Genomic DNA, 24,663 nt, shown 5'->3' on the forward strand with positions numbered 1-24,663 from the left:
ATATCTCCCACTGTGCAGATGGGTTAGCTCAAGCTCAGATCCACAGCTCCTCAAAACCTTCACTGAAATCGATGGGAAGGAACCACATCTCCAGGGGATGAAAGTTTGGGAGAGTAAGCTGCATGCTGGGTTTCACCCAAGGACATTTGCAGTGGAGCGAGGAAATTCCTCTGTGGGATCCTACTTGGATGCTCAAAGTGCGCAACCATTCTTGATTTCCTGACACAGAGCTGCTCCCTGCCTCTGCAAACCCAGCAGAACTGTGCTTGCTGCTGTCATCAGAAGACACAGTTGAAAAGTTTGTTAAAAACCCATTGGCCCAATATAATCTTAGCAGTCAGCTCAAAAGTATTCTACCCTAATGAGAAAAGTTGGTAAGAACCAAAAAATGTGCTTCTGCTGCTCTGGAGACTATCTCCCACTTCCTCTATTCTTTGCATTCTTGCCTTCCTCTCAGAAAAAAATTTCTTTGCAGCCTTTCAAGTCTATGTAGGAGAGGAACAAGATTTTCTAAAATGCACTGTATGTACCTATCAGTCATCTACTTATTAATTGTAACTAAAAGCATGATTAATCTGTCACAGATAGAGATGCTAAGTAACCCGACTCAGGCTAATGCATTTCTGTCACCTACACAAAAGGCAGCATTTTTCTCAGATTTTACATCTGTGTGTACTAAGGCCCATATTCACAGCAGCTGCAGAGCACTGGTGATGTCTTTCTGCCAGATGGGATGAGGTTGCATCATGCATATCTCCATTGCCCCTACAGAGCCTGTGCAGTGGTTTGTTTCCTCAACACTAGTACAGTTTAATGAGGTTATCTTTTGCAAATAATTTTGCCTTTTAAAATTGATAACAACTACAGTTATGAGAATCATTTCCAGGGACTCATAATGACCATGACTGAAATTCCTCAGAGGAAAGGGTCAGCATGAAGACCAAGGTGCTGTTTAAGTCTGCAATGAGTAGGAGCTAAGAGGTGCACAGGTCTCCTGCAAGTGTCAATGTCTAAAGAAAACAATTCTTTTGATATGGCGCAACATATTTTTTTTATCTTCTGTGTACCTTTTCTCTGAATATTCAATTGATCCATTTTTTTAATAGCCTAGATGCTGGAAAATTAATTTCCAGGCACCAACTTGAGATTAGTAACCACACTTGAAACCCTCATCCACCCATCCTGTGAAGCAGTCAATGTATGGATATGCTAAATCACAGCTAAGCTACACTGTGTAAGGTTTAAAATGTCCTCAAGAAAAGCTTTTCACATAAAAGATTTTCAAAACTTACACCTCCAGAAGGCTAATTATACACTACGATATGAGGAGCAGAACACATATAAGTCAGCCATTGAAGGAACAATTCCACTGATGCCTGGGTGACCTGCTAAGACTTGATGCCTTATTTCTGGATGGATAATATAACCATAAGGCTCATCAAATATATAATCTTCTTTATACATATATATATATATATATATAATATTTTTATTGGATGTAAATAGTATTTTTTTTCAGTCCTCTTATATTTTAAATATATATAAGGAGCAAAAGCCCAACTTCAATTTTGTCTATTTATACATACTAGCTTTTTACTTAAATAGGATAAAGTTTCATAGAAGAGTTTTGATGTGCCTGAGACTACCTGAGATTGCAAGATGATACTTGCAAGCTGTAATCTGAATCTCTCCTATGCTGCATGCCTCAGTGGCCCAAAGGAAAGAAACCATTTTGGTCTTAATCTCAGTAGGTACCTTACTGCATGCAGGCAGAGTTTCAGATAGTAGGTTTCTGAGCATGCAGCTTTATGGAAGTTTGTATATTGTTTATTTTTTGCCCTAAGCAATGCAGTAGTCAAGTAACATTCAGTGGAAAAAAAGTAGAAGATAGATAAGAAAATATAAACTGCTCCAGAACAAGTGTTAGTGTGGCTTTTACAGTTCTTTGCTTAGCTTTTTTTTTTTTAATTGCTCTTTAGTCATCACAATTTGGTGTAAATGCAGTCCAGAGTAAATTGTTTGTAGCCATTCACATGTGACCCAGAAGTGAACAGAAATGTTCAGTAGTGACACAGAAATGAAATCTTGGAATGTTGCCCTCAATGTAGCAATTTCACCAGTTCTTGCAAAACTGTGTTCTCCTACCCTTTCTTATTAATAAACATGATATCCTCCTGTTTGCTCTCCTTTCATTATGCACAGCTGTACTCTTCTCTTTCATCAAGAAACAGAATTTTGTTTTTCACACTTAAATACTAATTTTTCCTCTTTATTTATGAATAGCAGGCTTAGATTTCCCTTATGAAATTGAAACAGCCCTGACATTTAGAATGTAAAGGAATTGCTCCAAATTATTATAGTCATGTTAAAATGAGTCACTCACTTTTGATCCCAACTTCCTGACATACACATTCATATATATTAATCATTGTGACATCATTGAAGGACTATTTTTACCTTTTTAATAAAAGCTGAGTGCATTTGTCAACTCATCAAATTATATTTAATCCAGTGAACATACAGACTGGTTAGGAAAGACACATGCTTTCAAATAACATCACAGCTCCTTTCTACATGTCTGCAAATGTTGTGTGTGTAAAAACATGTAAAATGTTTGCACTCTTTGAAATGCAGGTGAAAAGCCCACTGGAAAAAAAAATCCCACATAATGAATTAGTTTTACTAAGGAAAATGAAACTTACCTGTCCACAAATGCATGGTGTAATACAAAGATAGGATCATTTGCAGAGCCTTGTACTTGGGACATGGAGCCATTCATGTAGATGTGAAGTGCGTTGTGCAAACCGCTTTGTGCTGGGTTTGATATCGCAGTCTGTGGATCAGCAAAGCCTGTAGAGAAAATCATATGCTGATATGACAATGTGTATAATTCCTTTTCCAGTAACAGTGAAGATCAAAGTACTTACTTTCCATTCATTTATATTCAGCTTTTTAGACAAGAGCTTAGGAAAACTTGTAAAGGAGTGCTAATATATTTCAAAGGCAGAGCAAAGATGAAATTAAAATAAGCTAAATTAAAACTCCTGCAGTGTAGCTAATGCAGCATGTCAGCAAATGTACTGCTTAATTGCTTTATATTTTTAAATTTCTTGGTCTGTTTTGTCCGGCTGATAAAAAGCAACATAATCCCTAGAGACATTTATGTGTGGACATTTATTTATGTTGAGAAAACTTTTTCACTTTATTTCAATTTTTAATCTCTCTACTTACAGGCTCCTAAGATAAACCAGGCTATTTTATCTCATCATATACTCAGTCATCTATTAATGTTTGCCTCTATAGAACATGTTTGTCTACCAATAGGAGCCAACACAATGTGATCTATAATCTCTACAGAAAGATTTGGTGAGTAATCAATAACTTTTTACAGTCAGATTTGCAGGATGGAAGTCTGTGGACTGCTGTTATTTTGGAGGACACTTAAAAGATGGACTTTAGGAAGAGTTTACCCAGACCAGCTCCCAAGCAGGAAATACTGGAAGACGAGTTTGTGCATTAGTTTTTATCTTGGTAGCCTGTCTATATTTAAGATTGATGTTATAGCCCTACTTATCATCCCATCAGCCATGCTTCCAACTTACTTGCAAGGACTCCTAGTAAAAGCCAATTCAAACATCTGATCCTTCTCTGGGATTTTCCCAGAGAATAGAAAGAGAAAGCAAGGTTGTCCTCCCAGTCTATTTCTGAACCTGATACTAGTTCTCATATTGAATCCATGCCACAAAGACTCATATCTGTCTTTTTTATTTGGTTACTGAAGTTGTCTTCTCATAATTTCTGTAAGCTGTAGTACGAGGAAGCTTAATAGAGGCACATTAAAACTTCTTCACAATTTAATTATCAAATAAAAAGAGCTGTGAACAATATGATCATTGTGTTGATCCTCAGTATTTCCTAAATATTGTTTTAATTTATCATATCTGCAAAGTGGAGAAAATAAAGATATTAGCTTTTATCTATGGGAAATTCCCAATGGACTTTGCACACTTGCTTTATTTACTTATTTGGATGAAGAACTAGCACTTGAATGAGAATCAGTAATATACTGTTGAAGTGAATCTCCCAGTCTTGCTATTTGACACTGTTACTCACACCACAGGGCAATTGCTGACTTTGCAAGTTGGATTCCTTTTGTAGAAAATCTAAAATGTGCCAACGATCAGTGGGTGTTTAGTTCAGGGGACTAACCTACAGCCGGTATGAAAAAGCCCCTTCCCTGTGAAAACACTAACGTGTAACATGGAATTTGGATCCACAGCTTCAGCTGCCTTGCTCTGGATTTGCTCATCTCTGAGTCAGACAAGGTATTAATTGAGACGTGGCTAGAATTGCCTAATGAGTAGGGTCATACTCTGAACTTGGAAACCTGAGTTTCACACCCAACTGAGATTCTGATCTTCTGTGTGAAATTATTGCATTGCTTTGCCACTCTAAATTCCCTCATTGGGCCTTTTGTTGTCAGTCAACCTCTTCAAACATGGGGAGAACATCTGGCATAAACCTACTGGTATTTATAAGAAGAATCAAATCATAACTATAGCACCTAAGTACCAAAAAAACAGTAATAACCATCCATCTTTCTGAGTCTATAGTATGACGAAGCTTTTGAAAATTTCAGGGGAAATCAGAGTTGAAAATATAATTAGGACATTTGGAGAAGGTAGAGTTGGCTTGCTTTGAATGTTGTAAACTTTACGGTAAAGTCTGGATTCAGGAAACAAAGAAGAGCACATTGTCACCTGCAGATTTTAAGTACATCAGATATGGACCAGGATTCCAGAGTCAGCTTGGTCACATAAATGGCAAAGGACAGAAGTTCTCATAGTGAAAATTGGGCCCATAGAAATCTGCAGGATGGTGAATGCTATGTTTTCTAGCTATCAAATAAGGAGGAAAAGCAGAGTAAAATATTACTTGTAAGGAACATATGTACATTGACAGTCTGTCCAGAACTCACAGGAAGAAGTGGCAACAATTTTGGCTTTCTTGCTACTGGCCACAGCACATGGTTACTTGAATCAATCAATTTGGCAGTACTAGGACATTTCTGTGAACATTAACTGGATAGCACATATCTGTGTATCATTCTGAAACAATTCTTCCACTTATGTTCTACTGCATTAAGAATCAAAGTATGTTTAAGGGAAAAATAAAACTTATTGCAGGGTCTGGGTAGACAGCTAGATGTTTGATATCAGACTTTGGATACCTCTTACATTTCTTAATGCATTTTAAACACTTGAGCTAATCACTCACAAAAATACACAGAATACTTATTTTGGCTCTGGACAGCTTTTCATGGAACATCTGCACATAAGTAATTTGTCTTAATCATCAAAATCTCTGCATTGGAACAGCTTTAGCAACCCCACCCTCCAGCTCCAGATAATTGGGGTGCATCCATTCAGTGTCAAAGTTGATGTCATGTTTAATACCGCACATTATTCTGTTCTAATATCTGATCACTTGTTATAAAAACTTCATATAAATTTATAAGTAGCAGGAATAAAGCCATGATGTGATGTCGTTGCATCTTATTAGCTTGGGTCTTACTCTTTCAGACTTTAAAACCACTTCAGTACAATCAGTTATGCAGGATGACATACTAGAGTGGAGTTGCTGAAAAAGAATATGTGGAAACTTCAAAGTTTGCTCAGAGTATAGGAAACTTTGCTGAGGTAGCTGCAGTAAAATCACCTCTAAAGCAGACATGAGACTACAGATACAAGCAGTGAGCTGAAATAAGAGTTCCTTGTCTCTGTATAGGGGAACCCTTCTTCCTCCAGCTACCTTACCCCATGCTGTGCCTTCCTCTCCTCTGCACTAACTTTACCTCGTCAGTCCTTTTGTGAACTGATTTCACTGACTATTCTGGCAGTAAACTCCCCTGGAGTGTGGGATGTCAGGTTTTTTTCCCAGGCCCCTAAAATGTAGACTCTCAGATAAGGATATGATAAGGACAAGTGATGGTACCGAAAAAGGAGGGAGAGTGACTGACAAATGGATGGAGGAGTCTGCAGTGAGATATTAAATCATCTTGGCCAGTATAGGAAGCTGTAACTTTGAGATGTTCTTATAAACCTTTGGTTGATTATGGTACATCAGAAATAGCTATCAGGACATATATCACTGAAGTTTCTCCAGTGATTTGGATAAGACAAAAATCACAGTTTTAGGGTTTCATAAACCTTGTTCTGCTCCTGCTTCTAACACTGTTGATCAGCAACAGTGATTCAGTGGATTTGAAGTAGCTTTACTGAGCCAGGCTGAATTAAATCAGGTGGGAATTTAGACAAAAGTTTATTATAATAGAAAATAATGCTGCTGCTGCTCAAAAATTAAGGCTGCCTGATAGTTTTTAGGATGGTATATAGATGGTTCTCATTCAGCATGCAATTAGCTCAGGTGTATATCTTTTAATAGAGTACTTAATTATATTAGCTGTGGATTTTTCAATCTGCTAACAGAGACCCATAGATGTCCATGCACCATCAGTCAAGTGCAAAACTTTATGTAGAAAGCAGGTAGTGTTTTCTTCAGTTGCTCATTTGCCACTGACTGAAGTGCTGTAACTACACTTAACAGCAGGTATGCACAGCTTGGAGAGCATTAGCACTGCAAAGTGCTACAGAAATGGAGGATCCATTCCAACAATCCTATCTGCTTTAATTGTCTGGGGGAACTGTTTAGCATCTCTGGCATCCCTAGCATCATTTAGATATCCATAACAGTTTTGCAAGTGGTTTTCTGAACTGCAGAACAGTATTTCTTACAAAATAAATTTTAGTTTTGTGTCACTTTCTAGGCCAGGGAAAAGAACAGCTGGTACTTTAAAGGTCAGATTCTGCTTTGTTGCATGTTGAGGGGATTGATTGCGCTCCCAGTCCATTTGCAGAAAACACTAAGCTGGATGGTTGATCTGCAGGAGGCCAGGAATCACAGAATCAATGATGTTGGAAAAGACCTTTGAGATCATCCAGTCCAACCAAACATCCCATGTCAATTTGACCATGGCATTAGGTGCCATGTTCCGTCTTTCATTAAACACTTCCAGGGATGGTGACTCCACCACCTCCCTGGGAACCCATTCCAATGTCTAATCATACTTTCTGTAAAGAAATTCCTCCTAATGCCCAAACTAAATCTCTCCTGGAACAGCTTGGAGCTATGTCCTCTCTTTCTGCTGCTAGTTTCTGGGGAGAAGAAGCCAACCCCACCTGGCTACAACCTACTTTCAGAGAGTGATAAGGTCCCCCATGAGCCTCCTTTTCCTCAGGCTAAACAACCCCATCTCCCTCAGAAGCTCCTCATAAGACATGTGCTCCAGACCCTTCACTACTCCTGTTGCCCTCCTCTGGGCTGGAAGAAGGCTCTGCACAGAGATATGGACAGGCTGGATTGATGGGCTGAGGAAAATTGTATGAGGTTCAACCAGGGGAACTGGTGGTTCCCAGCATGAATGCTGCAGGTTTGGGGAAGAGTGGCTGGAAAGCCACCCATTGGAAAAAGACTTGTTGGTTAACAGCAGCTGAGCATGATCCAGCAGTGCCCAGGTGGCCAAGAAGGCCAGTGGCATCCTGGCCTGGATCAGCACTGGGGTGGCCAGCAGGAGCAGGGCAGGGATTGTCCCCTGTACTTGGCACTGGTGAGGCCACAGCTCAAATTCCATGCTCAGTTCTGGGCCCCTCACTACAAGAAGGACATTGAGGGGCTGGAGCATGTCCAGAGAAGGGCAATGGAGCTGGGGAAGGGTCTGGAGCACAAGTCTGGTGAGGAACAGCTGAGAGAGCTGGGGGTGTTTAGCCTGGAGAACAGGAGGCTCAGGGGGACCTGATCACTGTACAGCTGCGTGAAAGGAGGCTGCAGCAAGATGGGCATTAGCCTCTTCTCATAGGCAGCAGGAAACAGAAGAGGAAGTTATCTCAAGTTGCTACAGGGAAAGTTTGGAGGAGATTTTAGGAAAAATTTCTTCTCAAAATGGGTGGCTGGGCATTGGAACAGGCTATCCATATAAGTGGTATAAACACCATGCCTGGAAGTGTTCGCAGAACATCTGTATATGGCATCTGGACATATGTTTCAATTGTGAAAATGGCAGGATTTGGAGATCTTAGACACCTTTTCCAATCTTAATGAATCTGTGATTCTATGGTTTAGTGATGGACATGACAGTGTTGGATTTATGGTTGCACTCAATGATCTTAAACATCTTTCCCAGTCTAAATGATTCTATGGTTCTCTATCTGAGTTCAGCTTTTTCCCATTCTCTCTATAATATTTTTCTTTAATAAAGTTTTCACATTTTAGAGAAGTCCAGGCCAGATAGATGCACCGACTTTAAAACAGGAGGAATATAAGAATTTTAAGGCCATATTCTTTAAGCTCTTTGAAGTTAGTGATGTTCTTCTAGCTTCTACTTCTGCAGTATTTATGCCATTGGCAAATTCACAGGAAATTTTTCAGGGTTAAATGTTACATATTTTCTCAGGTGGTGTTATTACTGTAATCCCTCTAGAGTGTGCTAGCTGCAAGATCCATGGAATTTGGCCTATGTCACTGGAGTAAATCAAAGTTTGTGATTATCTAATTTAGACCATATCACAATCTACTTATTTTTTCTAAAAATTCCTCTGGTAGAGTTTCAACGTGATCTGCGCTGAGTAGTCTTTCTCGTTCTCTAGCAATGGCTGTTTACAACTTGAAAACATTTTCACAGTGCACAGTACAAATTTACCTAGGAGTGGAGGTTCAAGCTGGGTGAGGAATGTTGGCTGTAGCCTGAAACTTTTCCAATTAGAAGTTTTCTGTTGGCTAACTTCATTTTTAGAAACCATTTTTTCTGTAGCTTTATGGATTGCTGTGAACATACTGAGAAAAGTTTTCCAGATGAAAATTTCTCATTTCAGAAAAAAAAGGAAAATGTCCTTTTGAAATGAAATTACATTTTGAAATGTTTGATGTTTTATTCCATTATTTCATGACAAAACAGCAGTAACAATATATAATTGTGACAGACAATGGAATGCTATGACATGGTTTGGCTTGATACCATTTGTCATGTGTTAATTCATGAATAATGACTGATACAGGGTTTTAGAATTTTTAAATGTTCTTCTGTGACTTTGTGCAAAACTTTGAAGGCCTAGATTTTAATTTGAAGTTGCTGTGAATAAAGTAATTTCACCTATGAAATCTGCTCATAAAGAAAAAGAAAGTCTAAATTTTTCAGCCATCTCTTATTCTTAGGAAGTAGCATTCAAGGTGTCACACTCCAAAACTGAACTGAACAGAGAAGCCAAATTACTTAATTAGCAGTCAGCTAATCCATTTCTGATCTTTCTGGATGCTTTTAAACTAGGCTGGTTTCCTGTTCTCTTGTGTCCATGAAGTTTCCAATGAAGTCAGCGGTGCTCCCCAGTTAGGACCACGAATCAACAAACCCTATTTAAAATAATTGCTTCCAGGGGCAAAGTGTAAGCTGCTCTTAACCGGTTGTTTTTCATTCGTAGCAGAATCTGATCTGTCACATAGAGGGCAATTCATGGGCACAGGCTCGTGGGAGTGTTTTATTGAACAATATTGACCTTTTCTGTTTATTGGCATTGTGATATAAATTCTTCAGTGACATAATTTCTGTCTCTGCAGCAGCACTTTATGTTAGTCAAACAGAAATTTCAGCCTGCCTTGTTGTTTATCTGCTCATAATGATGCTGATACTTGCTCCTTTGAAGGTTGAAAGTTTTAGCCTTTTTTCCAGTGCACTGAAGAATGAAAAAGCATAAAGTTTTGCCCAGAAGGGGATGTTCTATGTCATCACAAGTATTTTTCATTACAGAACTAAAACTGAGATGTAACCCTCACATTGTCATAAATCAGGAACTGGTCAATTACAGGCCTAGTTTTGCTCACCTTTCATAAACCTAAAGTAACTCCAGTAAGGTCAATGCACTTTGAATTTCCTTGGGGTCTAAAAGGAATTAGAATTTGACCTTAGGTGTATTGGCACAAGATTGTGCAAATAAGTAAAGCAGGGTGGAAAAATGTTTTGCTTTGAAAAAGAACAAAATGTTAGGACCTACAAGGGTCCTAACACATTTGTAAGAACAAAATTCAGAAGAAGCAGACACAGAGACAGTAAATGCAAGTTGCCAATCTAAGCCTGGCATTTTTACACAACAAAAAACTAAGCTAGCCATTTTTAAGAAAGGAGTTTATGCAATTATAAGAGATTTTTTTTCAGTAAAATTTCTTTAAAAACTTTCCATCTTTTTCAGCATTAGCCATGAATTCTTGACTTCATATTGCATTTGAGTATCTTGTTATCTAAATAAGTTGGTTGCAGAAACGTTTGTGGTCCTGTGGTGTAAAGTTATTTTGAAATAATTCAGGTTAAAAAACAAAATAGAAAAACTCTCAACGTCTGTGCTTTTGCCTTTGTTTGCAATACCAGTAGCATGATGGTAGGTCCTTAGTAATTCATTACTTGTTTACTTCAATTCCTTTTTCTCTACTCCTTTGCATCTATTCACACACTTCATGGAGTAAAATGTAGGCAAAGCTCTACTCAGTTATATCACCTTTTTCTTTCCAATACTTCATGTAGTTTCTGTTTTCAGGGACAGAAAGCGCAGTAATGTTTGGAGAGGCAGACAATTACTGTCTGGATTCTCTCTAGGCTGCAACAGAAAAAGTCTGAATTTCTGATTATTTTTAAAAAAGCAAATGGTCCACTTTCTCCATAAAGCTTTTTGGCACTCCACACTGCATTAAGACTAAGACGGAAGACATTAAAACTTTTGCCATCTTAGAATCGTAGAATGGTTAAGGTTGGAAGAGATCTTAGAGATCATCTTGCTCCAGCCCCTCTGCCATGGGCAGGGATGCCACTCACTAGATCAAGTTGCTCAGGGCCCAAACGAACCTGGCCTTGAGCACTTCAGGGATGGACAGCTTCTCCAGACAGCATGTGCCAGTGTCTCAGCATCCTCTGAGTGAAGAATTTCTTCCTAATATCTGATCTAAACATCCACTCTTTCAGTTTAAAACCATTGCCCCTTGTCCTCTCACCATCTGCCCACATAAAAAGTCCCTCTCCCTTCTTTTTTAATGTACTAGGACACCCCAGTAATTTTCCCCTGGAGCCTTCTCTTCTGCAGGCTGAAGCTCAGCTCTCTCAGCCTGTCTTCATAAAAGAGTTGCTCCATCCCTCTTATCATCTTTATGACTCTTTTCTTATCCTCACTCCTACTCCCATTTTGTATTGTTATGCCCTTATGCAGTTCCTTGAAAACCAAAAGGTCTGAGAGATCAAAAGTAGATCACATTTAATTCAGCTGATATATGATATTGTAGAAATATATTTATTGTTAAATGTAAAACGTGTTATCTTTGCTTATTCAGAATTTTACAAGATTCAAAAGAGTTTCGTAGACAGATTATTAAGAATATTTTTAGTAAGGAACTTTTGCTTACTAGCCAAAAGGGAAAATTCAAAACAGGTTAAATAGCTAGATAACTAAACTGCTAAATTCTTTTGGAAATTATACTAAGTGTCATTTTTGATGGATAACTTAATCCATGTTTCTTAGAGTTTGGGAAAAAGCCTGCTGTAGAGTTCACAGTGGAATGATGTAGACATAACATGCCAGCTGGCAACATTCTCTTTCACACTTGTTATCCAGCCTGGTCCCTGGAATACAGTGAATTCTAGGGTAAATATGCACCCTCCATGGTTACAGGGTTACTCGTGGTTGTGCACAAGCAGATTATTGGATGTTCTCCTTTTCTGCTGTGCTGTATTTTTTGCAGTGCATGGTGCTGATTGTAGCAGGAGACAGTATCTCCTAACAGGCTTAGGGTCTGATACAGTCTAGAGTTTCTAGTTTGTTATCAAATGCCTTTAATGTGGTTCTTTCTGTCTTCTGCTATTCCAGGTGAAAGCATAACTTTTTCTTTTATTTACAGTTATTCTTCACTAAATCAATTCAAACTGCCCAGAGTTTGAAGACTCTAATCCCAGAGAGAATCAATTTACAGCTGGAAATGGTGTAACAGAATAAAGTACATTACCTTCCAAAGTATTTCGAAAACTGTAATTGGCCATTTTATCCATGGGTCCAGATTCATACTGAGTCAGAGAAAGGCAAAATTCGACATCAGCTGAGGATGGGAGCCTTGGGGTCCTTGATTTATCATTGTTCCCAGGATTTCTCCTTATAGGCCCCTCGCTTGTGGCACTGCATAAAGCTTGTTGGCTGTTGTACTCTTCAGACCGAGTGCAGATTACCTGGATAAAATACTTTCTATTAGAGGAGTTGCAATTACAAAAAAAAAAGAAGAAAAAGAGGTACTTGAAGTTTTTTAAGAACAAAGAAAATGTACAAAGCAATAAGTTTGTTTCAAGAATACATATTGTTTTATGAATAGGCATGAATTGAATTTATATGTTTTATGTGTAAGATTTTAATAAAAGATGGTTATTTCATAGAAAATAGCCCTCTAATACAGTGCACATTTTGAAGTAATACACTGAAATTGCCCAAGTGGACTAAGGCATCAAATCATTCATGCTCTTGAAAGCTCACTGAGGCTAAATACAGTGCTACCCACCAATGCAGCTGAACACAGAGGTAAATCTGCTGCTGAATTTGCTAAATGGAGGATTTTTGGCTTCAGCAGGCTACTGAACAAAGCCATAATCACGGATTTTTTTTTACCCAGTACAGTGAGAGTGGGAAATGTTGACTTGAAATATGAAAAAAAAAATATGAAAATATCTGTGTATATTTTCAGGGTAAATGGACACTTACTTTCTCTATGTCTCAATGATGTTACATGTGTTAAATGGGGAAATTTACTGCTATACTTCCCAGAAGTGTTGCAGACATGAACTTATATCACCAACTGAAATACCGTAGTGATGGATATTGAGAAAGGTTCTTAAAGAGAGAGATGGATAAAGATGTAAAATACTGCTAGAATCCAGCATCATTTATATAAATGTTCTGGGTTCACAGATAAAATCCAATTACAATGGCATAAAAAGTCATTATTTTTCAGATGATCTCCAGAAGCTGCCAGTCCAGTTTGAGACTCCTGGAAGACAAAGGTAGTTCAGTGGCGGATCTATGAGAATGAAACAGAACAACAGCATCTCAGAATTCCCAGAAGTTATTTTGTATACCAGCACGTAGCGTTGAGGCTCTGAATCAAACTTAACTGTTTATTGTTTTGCTTTTCTTCAGAAAAAACCACCAAAACAAGTAAAACTCCAAACCTCCAGAGACCCTTTTAAAGCACAGGACTCTGCACTTAGCAAGTAATCAATGTGGTTAATGAGAAATTGGGGTAGGGAAAGACTAGTTTTCATTAGTGATTGAAACGTCATAGGGGAGAAAACACTTAACAGTGAAACCTCAATTTCTTTTATCCTAAAAGTATATTTCTATTTCATGGACCAAAACAACGAACAAGAAGATGAGCGAAAGCAATCATCACTGCTTTGAATGAGATAGATGGAAGAACATGAAATTCTCTGTTGAAGGAAGTGGGTGGGAGATTCTTTTCACCTATACTAGCCACATAGAAACTGTGAGATTGAAGCAACACTTCAGGATGACCTCTGCAGTCAGTGGAGAGGGAGCCATCTCCTGAGTGTGATACAGCTCTCCCAAACCAGATATCTGGTAGCTGAGATGTAACTCTCTCCATTGACTAAGTCAATGAAATAAAATGAGTAAAAAAATCAATGCTGAAACTATCTCTGAACTGTAGTTAGCAAGGGAAGCAAAATTAAGAGTATTCAACTTAATGCTCTATTTCTGCATTAAGGTGGGATGAATCACACCCTGGAGGCTCAGATGTGCTTCTGAACTAACTAAAGAGAGAGCCAAAGGCAAGTTGATGTGCTGCTGAACAAACTTTTGAACAAGTGGAAGGAGATCAGATGAATTCTTTTGTAAGTGATTTGATGACAAATTCATAGATAATGTTTGATGAAGCTGGTGATATAACACAGAGTCCTTAAGAACCCTGAGTTCTTAAATGATAAATTTTCTATGAATATGAATATGATGAAAGACTATTCTCATCTTTTTTGGGAGTACATAAGAAAGCTTATCAGAGCAATTTATCCTTAGACACTGCTCTGTTAGCTGCAATCTGTCCATGTCTGTTAAAATACTGAGGAGCCCCTGGAGGCTGTGGGTAGTTTTCCAGCAGAGTGTTGCACGAGCACATTTCTCCCAGAAGCTCACCAAATGGGTCAGGATTGCACCTGTAAGAGGGACTCAGATCAGGAGTGTGTCTCTAAAGAGTCTCTTGTAAGAATCCACACCAAGAAAGGAGAGGTAGTGACAGGGAGAGGCCCACAGTTATAAACACAAATCATAGTTTATGCAGGTTTTATGATTAGTTTGTGTTACTGAGTGAGTTGATTCCCACTAGCAGGAAAGTAGGTGAATGGTTCAGGAGAAACTCTAGTAAATTGTTTATAAAAATGTACCATTCTGTGTCCCTAGAAGTGCATTAGTGATGAAGGCAAATGTGTCTTGGCTGGGGAAGCTCAACCTGTTTCTCAGGTGTTTCTTGGCTCAGAAGCTTCCTATGTGCGGATTTTGTATCTATCTCTCCTATGGGCTTTATCTAGATTCATATCTCCTAGGTTCTCCATCCTGCCATCTCCTATCTTTCATCGTTTTCTCTCTGCCCTAGGGATATATCCCTATTGTGTCTTTAAAAGGAATCACATGCTGTGTTCGAGACCCAGTTTTCAGATATTCAGGCAGGGAATCTTCAAGCATGAGCTTAAATATATCTCTGAACAAAGAAACTTTTCCCCTTTGTTCTGTTTATCCATTTCAGTGGGATTTAATGTAATTGTTAATGTCATCAGACTTATAAATTTTTAGACTGCTAATGTTTTTTTCCATTTATGTTTTAGTGTAGCCCTCATTAACTGTCTAACTAACCAAATTCATCCTAAACAGAAGCCAGATGCCACAAGGCCTTTGGAAAGTCATGGTCAAGAAATGCCACAACATAAGTCCCAGGAATGAAAATGCTTGTCTGTAACCTTTTGCTATTTCTTTTTATGAAATAAAAATTAAGGCCTGGTCATAAAATTAACCAGAATGCTTCTCCAGAAATATTTAACTTAGGTGATATTAATTATGGGTCTATCCTGAAACTATAATTTGCTTTTTTAATAGTCACTCAATGTGTAAGTGATAATAGAACATAGATCAGTCAAATAGATTTTTCTGGATGTAATCTGCATAAAGCATACATAAAATGGGTCACACCATTGCCTTATTTTCCTTCAGCAGGAATACTTTCTAGTGTAAATGTGTTGGTTTAAAACGTGTTGGTTTAAAACGTGTTGTTTCAGAACAGTCCTGATCAAATTTCCCAGTTCACCCTGGACACATCTTCAAATCCCAGCTGCGCCTGCTTGTGTGAATTTGCCAGTTCCAGGGAAATTGTTAGGAAGATAGTCTGAGGAAAAGCTTATGTAAGTAGTGAGCAGAGCAAGTACCAGTAGATGGCAGTCCAGAATATGCAGCATCTCTTCTGGACCTTGTAGCACCCAGAAAAAACATCCCTCTGTGCACTGGAGCTGAGATCTTGAACAGAGCTCTGTGGAGGGCTTCTTAGAAAAGAGACTGTAGAAGATACTGTCTCATACCTTTGGGAAATGGGAAAACCTTTTGTCTTTTAGTTTGCAACTGCTTGCACAGACCAGCCCCTGTGCCAAAATAAAGGGAACTGCATTACAGAAGATTTCAGTGATGTTCAGTCTTTTGCCCGCTGTCTTTAAATTCAAAGCTTTGGGGAATTTTGTGACAGATTTCTTGGGGTTACTTTTGCCTATTAGATCTGTGCTCACAAAGGCATTCAACACTGGTAATATATACCTAAACACTTGGGAAAAGAGAATTCTCTATGGTATTTAAATGGGTGCTCACTCACAAAGTGATCTGAAGTTCCTCAGTTCTTTGGGGCAGTAGAGCCGCTCAAAGGTAATCCACAACTCTGTGTCCTTTAGAACTGATCCCTTACACTGCTTCTCCTCTGAGGCCACTGAGCCCCCTCCAGAAGCTGTAGCAGCACATTTTCTAGTGTTGTGTTGCAGATTAGGTAGCCTAAAAGAACCACTTCAGACTACAGACAGAGCAAACACTTGATTTGCTGATGTGTGTCAGCCACAGAGATGTGATGTAGGCATTTCACTGCCTTTTTTCACACCTCTCCTCACCTGTTTGTCCTACATGAAGTCTGGACTTCTGAGCTGGAGTCTAGAATGGAGAGCTGTTATGGAACCAAAAGATATTTTGCACTGATTCATTATCTTTCTCCACTTATTCTCACAAGCTTGCTTGAGAATCTCATTACAGCACAGCTCTCACACTGGATTTAAAACATTTGGCAGCTATAAAGAGGTTTAATTTTTTCTCTTTTTTGGCTGCATTAGGGCCTGGCATAATTTAATCCTAATTAAGTGGCATCCAGAAGACATTTACTCACCAAACTGGGAAAATGCAGGGAAATCCCCAGATACAAGCTGTATCTTGGGACCTTGTTTTTACAGGTGAAGCTTTGAAAGGTGCTGTACCTGTAGCAGACCAAAAAGGTTTTAAGAGATTGTGTATATTTATATTTGGTTCTTCATATACTGCTGAATATTGGCAGGAGTGGAAAAGTTAAACATGCAGAGAATTGAAAGAAAAGGAGAAAATATACAAAGCAAAGCCTTGAAGAAATTCTAAGAAACTTCTAAAAGGGTGAGGTCCTTGATTGTCTTTCTTCCCCTTATGGCACATATATAAACTGGGGGAGCTGTGAAACTCAAGCTAAAAGGAGATAAGACAAACATGAACTGACAGCATTAAAACAAACCTAGGGACTTCAAAGGTATTTTCTCAGCCTTCAGTAAAAGCTGGCTGAGTTTCACCTTTTTGCTTGAAGGGAACCCAGAATTGAAGAGCAACCTAGACCTGATTAAGCACCTCAGAATGCAGGAAAGTCTGTTACCAATTACTGATGAAGTATTCACTAACACCTCCTGGTCTGACAGCTCTGCAGCTGTCTCCAAGCTGTACTGTCACTGCTGCTGTCTCCATGTCTACTGTGAAATCACTCAGACACATCTCTTTGGAGAGAGATGGTAGGCTTCTTCTGCTGGTGAATTATTAACAAACCCCATTTTTTATGAAATCAACCTAGCTATTGATTTATACACCTCTAGAGGTGTATATTCTTTTATCTTTTACCTTACATGACTCCTGAGCAAGCATGGCTATACACTATTGGACAGCCAAGCATCCAGGGGCCCAGCTCCGCTGTCACCCACACATGATCCCATGGACAGCCAGTCACAGGGACACAGAGCCTGAGGATACCCAAGTGGCTGCTTCTGCTGTGCACAGATCATGATACCCTCCTGCTGCAGTCCTGAGGTGGCATGTGAAGAAGACCCTCTTCTTAACAGGAAATGTTTCAAATTTATAATCCATGTAAGCATATCGTTAGGAACCACACTTCATAAATTCTTTCTTTATAGTTGCTCCATTTGGGCTCTTGCTTTTTAACGTACCAGCCTGGAGCTGGCACCACAATCTACTAAGTTGCAATAAAAAATAAAGCTTGTGAGTTCCTTGGTTGTCCATAAGCAGATGTAAGACTTTTACTGACTTAAGAATCAAGAAGTGCTGGCTTCTGGTGTTTGTATTTCTGAAAACTTCCTGCAGTTTTTAAAGGTAGATGTAAAATAATCCTTCAAATAATGCTGTCAGACAATTCAGCTAGCAGTACAGCTCCCTGATAAAATGTACTTAGAATTAAATAACTGTGTCTGAATAGCTGAATTCATATTCCTTATGAAGTCATGTTTTCTGGTAATGGATCTAAAGTACTGTCATTATTAGTTCAGAAGCATTTTATCAATTTTCTATTTGTGTAACTTGTTTCTCTTTTGTAGCTTTTCTTTTGTGTAAGTGGTTCTTCAGGGTGATATGGAATGAAGTGTTAAGGGAAATTTTCCATGCTTGCAAAAAAGAATATGCAGCAGGCTTACTCCAGCACATCTGAGAGCAGACAGCTTTCCATGTTATGCAATTGCTTCTCTCAAGTCTTTGGAGAGACAGAATAGAGGGAGCTGAAGTTGGTGGTGTATCCTGCTTACCACAACAACAAACTGAAATAGCACTTAGATTCTCCAACTCTGTTTCCTTCATCCTATGTCTAGCACACTATGGGGATTCCCAGACTCTAACATTAACTGCCGGAAGAAAGATTCTGCTTTTAATTTGCGGTATGCTTTTATGCATCTGCAACTCCATTGACTTCAGTTGTTTCTTGAAATTAGTTCTGGTATAGAAGAGAGAAAAATTTAACCTTCTACTATTTAGAATCACAGAACAGTTTTGGTTGAAAGGGACCTTTAAATGTCAGCTAGTCCAAATGCCCTGCCATGGGCAGGGACATTTTCAACTAGATGTTTTTTTTTTTTTTTTTTTTTTTTTTGCAAATCCATTATTTTGAATAATTTTAGAAAAGAGCACTAAAACAAAAAAACCCTCTAAAAATGTCATGGAATATCTCCAATTCCCATATATTTTTCTGATAAATTGACATGGAATCGCGAAAATTGCTAAAGCATTAGTATGTCTCATGCAGCCCTAATGCTGAGTGTAACACTTGAATCATCACAAACAAGTAACTGAAAACATTAGAAAACCCTTCCCACCCACCCTAAAACATGAGCTAAGCAAACAAACAAAACCAGTAAAGATTTCTGATAGTCTTGCTGGCAAAAAAGAGGTAGGAATCAGAAGTGTCACTTAGATGACAAATATGAGAAAAATGTGGATGGATAATTCACACAGCCAAGTGGTAACAGCAGCATGTTGAAGAAAAAGTAAGGTGAAAGCAAGAATTTCAGCATGTATCCATGGGTATCCACGTTGCTATGGCAACCCTTCAATGGAATAAAGTATTTTCTCCTTTCTTTGGGATCAAAAAAAAAGAAAGAGGGATGTTGTTCTGCAAATAGGCGCTTTACCTTTTTAAAATAAATCTAAACCATTTCCTAACATAGCAGGCATTGTAAAGACACTTAAAATTCTAAAAAGGACACCATATTGTTGATGTGCTATTCCAAGGTTACTCTTGCCCTCTTTTTATTTTGAATGCTTGCTAAAAGCATTCTTGTTAAATTCCTTAAAATTCCGTCACATTTCTGGATCCTCCTCTTTTTTCTTTTTCTTTTTTTTTCCCTTTCTTTTTTTTTTTCCCTCCCTGTGCTGTTTAGCTACAGGGCTTAGATAATCAGAGCATTCTGCAGCAGATCTGTGGCTGTTTTCAGGTCCAAGCTAAGGTTATTTTTGTTCTCTTTTGATTTTCTGGAGTGATATTTTGATCTCTTACATTGTGCTGCTCATAGTTACTGTATTGACTGTTATTCCCTATCAAGCAATTGTTTAAATTTGGATTCAATGCCAATAAAGAAATATCTTTACCCCAAACTCATGACTGAAAATGCAGATCTGTTCAATCTCTTTCATTCTTTCTCAGGATAAGATGGGAGAGCCATAAATAGAGGAAGATATTAGAGGACAACAATAGTATTTGAAGGTAAAGTTATCACATATTTTGGAAATTTTGAAAAATTGTAGCATTTCCAAAAGTCACTGAAAAATTTAAGTGAAAAACATTTCCAGAAAATAACTGAAAAATGTCAGCAAATGACTTAGGTGTTCTTGCCTATGTACACTGACACTGAATGTGTTTTAAACATAGCATACCTTTTATTCCTGCACCTCTTAAAGTTATACAAAAATATCTCTTTGAACAACTTGTTCCATAAAGAAATCTTTTTTTAAGACTGTATTAGTGGGGACTAACTTTAAATGAGAAATTATAAACCTGACTGTTTCTTAAATATAACAATTGCTACTAATAAATGTTCTGGGTATTTATTGCCAAGATAAAAATAACTTAAGAATCTGGACACAATAAAGCCTTTGAAAAAAACCAAAAAACAACCAAACACAACTATCTGAGCACCACATGTCTTTTAGAAAATCCTGCTAGTAACTTTCTGATTCCTGTGTATTACCAGTCTCCTCCAACCCTGGTTATCTCATCCAATATACTGTATTGATAGCTCCACTTGACACATGTAACCAGTGCAATTCTGGTTTCATTTTATCCGCTTCCCAACATGTACATTTTTCACATAACTATTTATTCAGCTCAGTGCAGAAGAGCATAAAATCCACTTCTTTCTGACAATACAATCTAATTAAGCTAGTAGAGTTGATCCAGATTCAAGTTGTTAGAAATAAGAAGAATTTTAGAAAATGCAATGAAAATGCATATTTGCATCCATATCTATTTTATGGCTATGTCTACACTAAGTTAAATGTGTTTAGGAAATTTCTTCGTCACTGAGGCCAAGTGACATCAAATAATCCATGTTTATGTCAATAAAATAATTTTACAGGGTGTCTCTATGCAAACATTCTCCTGGGAATGGTCCCTGAAATGATTCCTGTCTGGGGGAGAAAAAGGTATGCCTAAATAATTATATTACTCTATCTCCAAATGCTTGAATTTAGCGGTCTACACACCCTCTATTATTCAGAGGGCACAAATCAAGACTAAATACAGCACAACCAGCCCAATAAGCCCAGCTGGGTGCTGATTTGTAATATGCCAGAATATCCCAGAGCTGCTTGAATTTCTCTCTCTGTTAAATCACTAAAACTGCCCAACCTTCATTTGGGCTGCTGCTACAGAAATAAATGGAAGACAAATTTAGATGAACATAATCATAGACTTCAACACCAGAAGCAACTATTGCTATTGTCATGATGGAGTGTGTCTATCGAAGATGATAGACCTTTGTCACTGTATTTTAGGCCATGTGAAAGTGATGAGCGAGACAAAAAAAGCCCTCAGTGTTAGAGTAGGACACTATAATTCAGCTGTATGAGACCTTATCACTTATATATACATGTAATGTCACTGTGTTTTATGGCCTCATTTGAAGTGTTTTAATTGCCAAGAATCACTTTTGCATTTGCCTCTCAGTTCCTTTAAACAACAGATATTTCTTCTCTATTACTTTGGACTACTGATGTGAATTACACAGCTGATTCTTCTCTGCTCTTAAGGTTTGGTTTACTTGTTTGTCTGCTTAACATTGAAAGCAGGTTAGATGAATTTGATAGTTTTTAACTCATGGAGGGGAGGAATACAGTGGGAGAGGGGTAGAGTGCCTGAAAAGCCTCTGCTTCTATTTCCATCATTCAGTCACCCATTGTTTTGCAATGGTGCTAGAAATTTATGTGCATAAATCCTGCTTCTCTGACCTAACTGGCACGCCAGCGTCAAGCATGTTTAACCTGCTAAAGGCCATGTTTGGACACAAAGGCATAACTTTCCCCCTTCCACTTTACTTTTATGTTCTTAATTAAGCAACCTAAATCCTACAGTCAGAAAGAAATGATAAAAAATTACAAATGAACTGTTCTAAATGAAGATTATGTCCTCAAAAAATCCAATTTGCTTTCTGGTATTGCCTCCTTTCTCTCCAGGAGTATCTAAGGGAAGGCAGTATGGCTAAGCCCCCATCTTGTGCACCTCACCTAGGTGCTTAAAATCAGATGGGGTCATTCCCTTCCCCTTTCCTTGGCTGGTTCTTACCTGCCACGAGGAGAAAATTGATCCTGGGCTGAGTAAATTAGGGTTGGTGGGATGTCTGCCACCCATGTACTCATCATTGCAGACCTCACAGTCCTCTGCATCTCGCCAGTCCCAGTAGGGGATGGTAAAGTTCTCATCACCTGTTATCTTCTGGATCTGACGTTCCCAGATCAGCAGAAAGAGCCGATGCCAAGGCAGGAAACCGGGGGCTTCGTGGGCAAAATCAATGTCCCGCCACACATTGGACCCACCTAAGAGTGTGTCTCGAGAGGCATAATAATGCATCCACACAAAGAGATCATACACATTGATGTCTCTGAACATGGGGTTGGAGCCATTGTTCATCTGAGTATACGTGCCTGTAGCAATAACATAGTCCTGGCTAGGGATGTTCTTTGCCAAGTTAAGATAGGCAAGAAACTTGTTCTTCTCACTGACAGTGAGCTGGAAGACGTTTCTTCTTGTTTTCACTTGCCTTTCAGTGCAGTTGAGCCCAGAGAAGCCAAACTTACACTCCCCACAGTTGAATCCCATGAAGTTGCCTTCACATCTACATGTCCGGTTGTAAAATACAGATGGCCAGTCCTCTCTGTCATCCACTCCTGAAAAAGGGAATTGCGGTCCCAATGGAGCCTGGGAGAGAAGGATGTTCTGGCAGGACCCTCTGCTGGAAAGCTCCCCACAGGGGGACCCATCTCCATCCCAGGGGGGACAGCACTCCTTGCTCAGCAAACTCTGCACGTTCGCACAGACTCTGGGGAACTGCCCAGCGGACGGCTGAAGGATGACGAGAAGAAAACCCAGGGCAAATAGCAGCATACTGACAGAGCAGCAGGAGAGCATCAGCGTTATGCTTCAGTGCGTGGAGTGCTCTCTCTGACCCCTCCAAAGGCCTGTGTATGAAAGGAATTCCTCCCCTCCACCAGGAATGCTTCACTGCTCACTCTGCTACAGCGCACCCTTCAATGTCCTTCCCCATTCCTACACACGGTTCATTTGCACACAAAATACACTTCAGGGTTAATCTCATTGTCACATGTTTTAAGTGAAAGCCAAGTGACTTTCCCCCCACCCTCTACAAGTTTCAAAATACAGGCATTTATTATAAACTTTCATCTTCTGCCTAGCACATGATTTCTCTCTCCTGGCAAATGCAGAGGAAGTAAAATTAAAGTTGGGACACTGAATCAATTGTAAGTTCTTAGAATTCCTAGTTTGATTATATGCTTTAGAGTAAATGGTTGGTTAAATAAAGACGTGGCAGAATTTGGTTGGTTAAATAGGAAGAACAGTAGACATAAAAATGAAAAAATAAAGAATTTGTGAGCAAACTATTTTTTTTAACAGGAAGCAAAAATAAAATGTGGTCAAATTAAGTATGAACATAGGGCAGAACCAGAAAAAATTATTTGACTTTAGCATTTTTTACATTTCAGTGTAAACTGCCTTTCTTGGATTAGTGTATGGCAAAAGGAGGGGAGGGAAGTAATATACTTTAAATAAGAAAATAATTTTTGTTCTTCTAGAATTGATAGCGTTTTCACAGTTGATGACACACAGAAGTCTGCATGACAGCCTTCTCCACAGTTTTGTGGGAAACACAGACAATCTGCCAATAGATTTTCAGTAAGCACTTTGAGCATCTGTCTCTGGATCAAGAAAAAAACCATTGACTCCTGTTTTTCTCCCATCAAGCAGTTTGCAAACAGCATATCTGTGTTCCTTACTCAATATGTTACTGGGCAGCCTCCAGACCACCCACCTCTTTCTTCTTGTACATTAGCCTGAGGAGAGCTGACAGAGCTGCATGAGCAGATTTAAAAGTTAGACATTCTTTGAAGCTGCCCCTTGTGAGAGGACAACTGTTGTTTTACTGCTGGGCAAAGTGCTCGAGTTATCCACTATTTGCTTCATCTACTACTGCTGTTAATAAGAGTGGTTTTCTTGGGGTTTTCTTCTTACTAAAAGCTTTGTGAATTATTTCCTTGTGCTTAGAGGGGGCAGGAACAACATATAGGCAAATTAAGTGGGAACTTTGCTGGGAAATAGAACCTTTGCTGGGATCAGGAGGTCATCACATGACCATGATGAGGAGCACGAGATGCTTTAATCCTGTTGGCTTCTATGCCTAAGGTATTCCAGGGGATTATCCCTGAGTCCCACTTCCAGGGAGCCTGTGATGGGGGAGCCTGGAGCAAAAGCACAAAGGGAAAGTATTTATTTTTTAAAAAAATATTTCTAACCATAGTCTGATATTTACTACTTTTTAGCTGATTCCCCTGGTTTCCATGTTAGGCTTGTAAAACATATTCTATCATAGAAAGGCTACTAGTGTGATTTAATTTATTTTGTTTGTACCTGGCTGTTTGGGAAACCTTGCCATTTCATTTACTGTTCTTCCCATGGATGCTACTACAAAAATACTATACATGAGGAGAGACCCATCTCTGAGGATAGCAATATGTATTTTTTAATTTCCACTGAAAAGCCACAGAGATTGGGAGAAACTTGAGGAAGAGGCTCAGAGGAAACCAGAAAAGCCCTCAAATAGATATTCATGCAGACAGTGATACAAGCAAATACATTCAATACCGTTTTAATATTCAAATGAGATTTCATGTGTTACAAAAGAAGGATCTGAGCCTTGAGTGTTGTCATATGATGAGTTTCCGAAGCAGCTGATTAACCACAGAATTCCCTGTGCAATGGTTAAAATGAGAAGTCTCAAATGAGGAATGTGACAGGAGCAGCGCACACCCCTCTTGCTTTATAGAGATGTCAATAGTTACTAGAAGAAAAACCCCCAGAGAAGTGAGAAATCTTCCTGAAGCTCACCTGCTGGCATGAATGCCGTGTTAGAATCAGATTTTCAACGCTGTGCTGCAATGCTAAACCAAGCTCCACTGAGATCGGCCTATGGACTTCTGACGTGGT

The 24,663-nt window shown here is 38.8% G+C and overlaps 1 protein-coding gene across 1 annotated transcript in view; it reads right to left on the reverse strand.

Annotated features, from left to right (window-relative positions):
* Nucleotides 1-22,646, reverse strand: part of TYR (tyrosinase) — a 42,394-nt gene extending 19,748 nt beyond the window's left edge. Inside the window, exons 1-3 of the mRNA XM_030951210.1 lie at nt 21,730-22,646; nt 12,091-12,307; nt 2,703-2,850 (exon numbers count right to left, since the gene is read on the reverse strand). Coding sequence (XP_030807070.1) covers nt 2,703-2,850; nt 12,091-12,307; nt 21,730-22,572 — 1,208 coding nt within the window. The 5' untranslated portion in view covers nt 22,573-22,646. The remainder of the gene's footprint in view (nt 1-2,702; nt 2,851-12,090; nt 12,308-21,729) is intronic.
* Nucleotides 22,647-24,663: the final 2,017 nt, after the last annotated feature.

Source organism: Camarhynchus parvulus, chromosome 1, assembly GCF_901933205.1.
Source record: "Camarhynchus parvulus chromosome 1, STF_HiC, whole genome shotgun sequence".
NCBI lineage: Eukaryota > Metazoa > Chordata > Aves > Passeriformes > Thraupidae > Camarhynchus > Camarhynchus parvulus.